Here is a 7963-nt window from a genome sequence, read left to right on the forward strand (position 1 = left end):
GGATTTATTGATCAACAGCAAAGCAGGTTCTTACCATCCATATCTGAACTTATGCCTATCCTGAGTACCTACATCTTTGAATCAATATCTGAATGAATGCGAGTATGAATGTAGTTTGAAAACATGTTCAGCATCTGATCTGTTTTTACCACTCCACCGAACTCACATACCAGAATTCTCACCTTAAAAAGGACTTGCAGAGCAGTAGTGGAACCAAATTATTTGGTTGCAGCTTTATCTAAAAAGAATCATGCAGCTCTTGCATCATTATACCTTACTCACTAACAATAAAGGGAAACTCATGTAATAATTCCAATTTTATTTCTTGAAACATGTACAATAGCACAATTCTTGCTGCTCAATTTACATGCCAGGCAGCAAGAGGAGCTTTTTCATGACAAGTTCACAGTTAACAAGACATACATACACACATTCCCACCAGGGTATTATACACAAGGAAAGCACTTTCCTTATTGAACATGCAGTATAAGATTCTTAAATTCCAGCTTCGATGAGTTTCATCTGAAGAAGATTTACCATACGTCAGAATGATCCTTCACAAGGCAATGGGCCAACCTTCATGCCTTTCGTCCGTGCAATCGCCTTCAGTTCCTCCGACACCGAGCTCACCTCGATGACCAAATGATTCAAACGGGTGGCTCGCTGTGCAAAGAGTTCGACACTGGCCACTTTAATGGCAGGGCAGCGGGAGATGTCCACGACCTCCACTGTCTGCCCACAGTGCCTAAGCAGCGAGAGTAAAGATTCACCGGTAATGCCGCGGCAACCCCTAAACCTGATGTCAATCAGATTCCGGCAAGACGATAGCATGGCTCCAATCTCCTTGTCCTTCAGGGTCTCGTTGTAAGACAGATCAAGCCGGCGGAGGTGACGCATGCTCTGGCTGAGGAACGTGAGCAGCCCAGGCTCCCGTTCAACTACATCGCAGCTCACCAGGGCGACATCTTTGATGCCCGCCCCAATGGCCGTGCGCGCGAGAGAACGAAGCCCGTCCCCCGTGACGAGGACACAGCTTTGAAGGCGAAGCACGGCAAGACTGCCCCGGGTGTCGTGGCCTTGCTCTGCGCCGATTGCAAGGAGGTGGTCGTTGTGCAGGTCGAGAGGCAGGCGGAGGTCCAAGGTGTGCAGTGCGGCGCCGCGCCGACGGATGAACTGGAGGAGGGCCTCCCTGCTGCCGCCGTCATACACCAGGAGAGACTTGAGAGCACAGCACCGGTCAGCGGCGATGAGGAGGACGCGGTCGGCGACGGTTCGGCAAGCGCGGAGCTCAAGCTCGAGCAGGCCGGCTAGGCATCCTGAGAAGGCAGCCGAGGAGGTGCCATCTCCGATGCCGTCGCAAGCGCGCAGCTGCAGCCACCGTAGGCTCACACAGCGCTGCCATAGCCACCTGAGCCCGTGGTCGCCGGAGCGGATGCCGCACAGCGACAGCCTCTCCAGAGGCAACGCCCCTACGGCGTCGCCCTCGCCGCCGGAGTCTTCATCGGAGCTGGAACCGGCAGAGTCAACGGCAGCAACGGCGGAGTTGACAAAGGCAAAGGATTTGAGGCAGGGCAAGCACGCGAGCCAACGGAACGACAGGGGGCTGACGGCGGTGAGGTGGAGCGAGGTGAGGCCGGAGAGGGTGACGGAGACGTCGCGCAGCGCAGCGGGCGAGACGGGCGAACCGACCGAGAACCGCAGCGCTGTGAGCCTGGTGGCCGACGGCGAGGCGGACACCGCGAGCAGGAGCGCGTCGGCGTCGTGAGCGGCGGCCGAGGACGCGGAGACGACGGCCAGCGCGGATAGATACGGGTAGCGCGAGAGCAGGTCAGCCAGAGGACCCGCAGCCGCGGAGGCCGATGCTCCGGTGAAGGCCGGCGGCAGGCGGAGGGTGAGGCGGGACGTGGAGGCTCGGAGGAGCGCGACCCAGCGGCGGGAGACGAGGGAGACGGCCGGCCCGGCGGCGGGCGGGAGCAGGCGGAACACCTCCTGCAGCAGGTCGTCGCAGAGCGCGGCGTCCACGTCGCCGCATGCCCCGCCTCCGCCGCCGGCGCGGCGGCCTCCGCCGCCGCGTCGGGGGCTTATTGGCGCCGTAGCCAGGGGGGGAGGGCGCGGCCACGCCTCAGCTCATCGGCACGGCGTGCCTAGGTAAAATTTTCCCTCCAGGGGAATTGGGCTGCTCGGCGGCCTCAGGTGGGGATGGGGGTGGGGAAGGTGGGGAGGGGGTAGCTCTTGTGTGGCCGCCCGCGAGATTAGGTGGGGAAGGAGGGAGATGCCGACAAGCGAGGTGGGGTATCGTATCGTATCAACGTCGGCGGCGTGGGCGTGCGTCGGCTACCTTCCAAAATGGTTGTGGAGGCGGCTCCGATGGACAAATCACAGGATTCGAGGCTCCATGGAATACTTTCTTCTTCTTTTACATGAACGGAATGGCCTTACATACCGAAAGTCATCTTTGGATCCCGAGCTCATATGCTCCTGCATGAACAGTAAAATCAAAAAAAAATCAAAAAATTCTAATTTTTTAAAGAGAAACATTGACAAAAGTTCTAAGTGCCTGCAAAAATTCATCATGAAATCACATTCCTGTAAGGCGTGGCAAAAAAAAAACAAATTCAGTGCTTCAAAATGCTTTTGAAAGTAGCTTTTTCAGAGTACTGTTTTTGTTTTTTTTGCCATGCCTTTTAGGAATGTGATTTCACGACGAATTTTTGCAGGCACTTAGAACTTTTGTCAATGTTTCTCCCAAAAAAATTTGGAAATTTTTGGATTTTTTTCGATTTTACTGTTCATGCGGGAGCATATGAGCTCGGGATCAATTCCTCCGCGTCCCTTACATACGATCTTTTCTCATTCGATTCTATAGGACAAGAGAGGGGCTTGGTTCTATTTGATGTGGCCCACAAGCCTAGATCAGTCTTATCATACACAACTTCGGATGAATTTCATCGTACATGTAGCAATGAAACACTTTTTTTCCGGTAATTTTACAAGAAACACTTGTGTTCCCTTTACATGTAGCAATGAAACACTTTTTTTTTTGGTAATTTTACAAGAAACACTTGTGTTCCCTTTACGATTGAGTGAACCAACCTGTGGTTGGATGCTTAGAGGGACTGTGGTATCCACAGCCCACCAGGGTTTAAATTCTGTGCTCGCATTTATTCCTATATTTATTTCAGGATTTCCGGTGACGCGCATTTAGTGGGAGGAGATGTTCCCGTCGACGACGAGGTGCCTACGATGACTTCGTAAATTTCAAGATGATATGCCGGCTCAGTCTTTTGAAGGTACTCATAGGGGTAGGATGTGTGTGTGCGTTCATAGGGGTGAGTGTATGCGCGTGTATATGAGCGCTTGCGTTTATACTGTGTCGAAACAAAAAGAGCAGAATCGCGCCTTACATCACGGGTTACATCGACAAAATAGTCATCACCTCTCGAAAGAAAAAACAGGTAGTCATCATATCAAACTCCACAAGAAACATGATCTAGCCCTGCATCCAACGCCGCCAGCACGCGCTGGCTTGTTACAATCTCGAGAAACATGAGAAATCTCAGCTAGAATGAACTACGCAAGCATTTTAAACTCGATCTCTCTGAACAGATGACTAAGTGGGCTGAGGTCAAAGGAGCTAGACCTAATGGCCTGCTTGAGCGTGAGGCTTTCTGTTTCAAAGTGTGCCTTGCCAATTCCGAGCTGATCTGCCAAGTTTACAACTTCTAGTAGGGCCAGAGTTTCGGCATGCAGCGCGCTCGTCGTATGATCCACTGACCCCGCTGTGTCAAGCTAAATATCTGAAGAAGTATTCCTACAGATCATCCCCATCCTCAGTGCCCAGTCCTCGTATCGAAAGCGCCATCCACGTTGACCTTTGTTATGTCCTTGGGCGATGGAACCCACTCGCATTGATCCCTGGCTAGCTTCACTCCCTTTGAGCTCAAGAAATTCTTTCACTGTTGACATGGTGCCTAACGGAGAACTGAAACTCTTCAACACTTTGCCCCCTCTCTCTACCACGGTTTCAGTCTGTCCACCAAAGCTAGAGCAAGGCGATGATTGGGAGTTTCTTATCATCTGGGTATTTCACGATTGCCTGAACAACTTCTTTCACCGAATTGAGCATAGAGAGTTGGCTCCGCTCCTCCTCAAGAAGCAACGCCCTCCATCTTTGTATGACGAGCTTGCAATTGGAAAACAGGTGGCCACCATCCTTGAACAAACGTCCGCAGACTGCACATCTCGTATCTAGCTCAACACCTTGTTTGCTCATGTTCATGTACATTGGGTGGCTATTCTGAGCAAGCCTCCAAGCGAAGTCGTGCACTCTAGGGGGCAGTCAACCTTCCAGATTGATTCGAAAAGTTCAAAAGCTTGCACATTAGGTTCAGACCCCTCCCCAATCTGCTTTGTGGCTTCATTTTTTTATCATATTGATGTGTACCTTGCACGTAGATTTCACTGAGAAAACCCCTTTGGTGTCATAGTTCCAAGACAAAAAAAATCCATTGGCTGCTCACATATTGGAATACTCAAAATGACCTGCACATCATCCGACTGAAAATAGTTTCTCACCAGTTCATCATCCCACCTCCCGGTACTACGGTCGATCAGCTCCAACATGCGGGTCAGGATGCTCTCCCTTGATGAGACGATGGCATGCGAGTGTCGCCACGAGGGATCCATGGGTCATCCCATATTCTCACCTTCGAGTCATCCCCAATCCTCCATATTAAGCCAACTTTCAAGACTTCCAACCCCTTCAAAATGCTTCTCCATACATAGCTCATACCACTCTTCGGTTCAGCTTGAAGGACATCGCCATCGGGGAAGTATTTTGTCCAAAGTACTTGCGCACACAAGGACTCGGGGTTTTGGATTAGCTGCCATCCTTGATTTGCCAACATTGCCATATTTAAAGAGTGTAAATCACGGAATCCCAGCCCTCCTTCCTTAATCGAAAGCTTCTTTTTTTGCATCCTACCCAATGCACTTTGTTTCCATGGCTCTATTGGTTCCACCAATAATGACAAATGAGCTGACTGATCTCATTACACAGGGTTTTGGTAAGGTTCAAGCAGGCCATGGCATACGTTGAGATCGCCTTAGCAACAACATTGACATAGTTTTCCTTGCCTGCCATGGGAAGACACTGATTGAGCCCCTGATGCGGCTTGAAACTGCATCGGTATTTCCCCAAAGATGAAGGGATGATGCAGTACAACTACGGTAGGTATTTCCCTCAGTTGTGAAACCAAGGTATCAATCCAGTAGGAGAACCAAGCAACACTATGTAAACAGTACCTGCACACAAAGAACAAATTCTTGCAACCCGACGCGTAAGAGGGGTTGTCAATCCCTCCACGGTAAAAAGATAGATTGATTTGTGGTAGTTTGGGTAAATAGATCTCGATAAACCATGGAATGAAATAAATAAAGAAAAAGTGCAGCAAGGTATTTTTGGGTTTTTGGATATATAGATCTAAAAACAAATATGGCAAAAGATAGATCGGGAGGCAAATATGATAAAAGATAGACCCCGGGCCGTAGATTTCACTAGTGGCTTCTCTTGAGAAAATAGCACACGGTGGGTAGACAAATTACTCTTGGGAAATTGATAGAAGAACAAATAATTATGATCATGTTGGCCTAACCCTTGTGATGGGTTCGATCTAGTTGCAAAAAAACTCCCAACAGTAATTTGTCTACCCACCGCCCTACACTGCTGAGAGGCAGTGGAGGCTGTGATGGGTTGTTCTAGATCTAGTTGCAAAAAAAAATCCCAACTAGATTGATTTTTTTACTCCCCTAGGGTTTCTGGAATGTTTCGGTATTTATAGAGCTGAGAGGCAGTGGAGGAGACCCCCGTGGGCCCCACAACCAATCAGGGTGCGCTAGGGGCCTCTGGCGCTCCCTGGTGTCTTGTGGGCCCCCGGGCCTCCCCCTAGGTGCTTCCTTGGATCCCAAGTTATCTTCTGGTCCAAAAAATCTTCAAAAAGTTTTGCTGCATTTGGACTCGGTTTGGTAGGGATATTCCGCGAAGTAAAAACAAGCAAAAAACATCAACTGGCACTTGCCACTATGTCAATAGGTTAGCCCAAGAAATGATATAAAATTGCTATAAAATGAATATAAAACATTCAAGATTGATAATATAACAACATGGAACAATAAAAAATTATAGATACGTTCGAGACGTGTCAGCCCCCCATGGAGCCACCCAACTATCAGGTCCCTTATATATGAGAAGCACTCTTTCTTCGGCTTTCCAACATAAGATGGCAGCCTCGTGTACTTTCCATATTTTGCCTCTGATGCAAGCTGGAGTTCCTGTAGGATTAGATTTTTGAAACTCTAGCTTGCATTAGCACTAAACATAACTAAAGACTTCTCTCGATTTATCACTTGACCCGAGCTCTCCTCATAAGTCTGAAGGATGGCATTGATGGATTGTACACTAGCTTCAACAACCAGCAATGAGTCGTCCGCAAACAAGAGGTGATTTACACATGGGGTAGTAGGAGCTAGCTTGATCCATCTGATTTGATTTTCTTCATCCGCCTTATTGAGCATAACTGAAAAACCTTATGCACATAAGAGGAAAAGGTAAGGAGAAATGGGGTCGCCTTGCCTTAGCCCTCTCACAGGGATAACCACATCAGATATCTCACCATTTACATTGAATTGATAAGAGATGGTGGATACATGTCGGGGGAAACGACACCTACGGGATCATGAAGAATCCCTTTTGCTACGGTTGGCGGGCGCGGAGCTGTGGAAAGAGCGGGATTAGAAGATCAACGTAGGGGGATTATCCAGGTTCGGGCCGCAAGTGATGTGTAATACCCTACTCCTGCTGGTTTATGTTTCTATGGTGTTCTTGGACTGGCTACAAAGCGTGTAGGGTCCAAAAAGTCTGAATCCCCTCCCAGTACGCCGCAGACCTCCCTTTATAGATAAAGGGGCTGCCACAGTGGCACACAGGAGGTGGAAAGTTTATACAGTAGTCGAGTCTATCTCCTGGAACCGTAGGGCAAACGCATTTAATGCGCTAACGACGTGCCCTTCTTGCTTTATCGGGGACGGCGAGGAAGCTCGTCCCAGCTGTCGCCGCCTCGCCTGGCTTCGATGCGCGTCCGAGCTGAGGAGGCGTGTAGTGCCACGCTGGCTGGCTGGCTGCTGAGTTGGTGCGATGGCAGAGTCTTCACGAAGATCTGCATGCCACCACGCAGGTGCTTGCTGAGTTGGCCTAGAAGCTGTACGTCGCCACACAGGTGCCTGCCTAGTTGGTGGGCTGGCAGCTGTGTGGGAGTGGCGGTGGAGCCTCGGTAGGAGCGGGTTGGACCACGGCCCCGCAGATGTCCCCGGCAAGGGCCTTGCCGGGGTCTCGTAGGCGTCCCCGGCAAGGCTTTTGCCGGGGGTCTCCGTCTTCTGGTTCTCATCTAGTATTGTATGTTCTTGGTCTTCACAAAGATTTGCATGCCACCATGGAGGCGCCTCCCGAGCCTTGGTTCCAATGTGGGTTATGGCGTCGGAACTCATAGGCTCAAGGGTGGCAGCTCTGCTGGTGTTGGGCAAGTTGCCCCGGCAAGGTTCTTGCCGGGGCTGTGGAGGCCGCCCCGGCAAGGGCCTTGCCGGGGGAGTTCACCTTGCCCCTCTGCTCTTTGTGTTTCTGGTCTTGGCGTTTGCTCTGTTCGTGTTGTGTCTTTGCTTCCTCTGCCCCGCCAAGCGTGGCCATCGGCTCGTGGCTGCAACTGCCCGCGCACAAGTAAAGGGGTACAAATAGGACCCCTACTTTTGTACACCGACAGGAGCCCCCGGGCCTGGGCCACACATGAGCGCAGAGCATTTGTTGGTCCAAGCCCAGAACGGTGCGCGGGCGCGCGCGTGGCGGAGTTTTGCCGCAGTAACTCCCTCGCCAGTTGCGCTTCCCCATGACCCGCGTTGAATGCGCGACGTGGGG

At 50.8% G+C, this 7963-nt stretch overlaps 1 protein-coding gene across 1 annotated transcript; it reads right to left on the reverse strand.

Annotated features, from left to right (window-relative positions):
• Positions 1–302: 302 nt before the first annotated feature.
• On the reverse strand, positions 303–2453 carry LOC123096735 (F-box/LRR-repeat protein 4). The gene is made up of 2 exons (XM_044518496.1): positions 2444–2453; positions 303–2126 (listed from the first exon to the last, which is right to left on the reverse strand). Exons 1-2 carry the CDS (start codon positions 2451–2453, stop codon positions 544–546), a joined length of 1593 nt encoding a protein of 530 aa, XP_044374431.1. The 3' UTR covers positions 303–543.
• Between the last annotated feature and the right edge of the window lie 5510 nt (positions 2454–7963).

This window comes from Triticum aestivum, chromosome 4D (assembly GCF_018294505.1).
Source record: "Triticum aestivum cultivar Chinese Spring chromosome 4D, IWGSC CS RefSeq v2.1, whole genome shotgun sequence".
In the NCBI taxonomy this organism is placed as follows: domain Eukaryota; kingdom Viridiplantae; phylum Streptophyta; class Magnoliopsida; order Poales; family Poaceae; genus Triticum; species Triticum aestivum.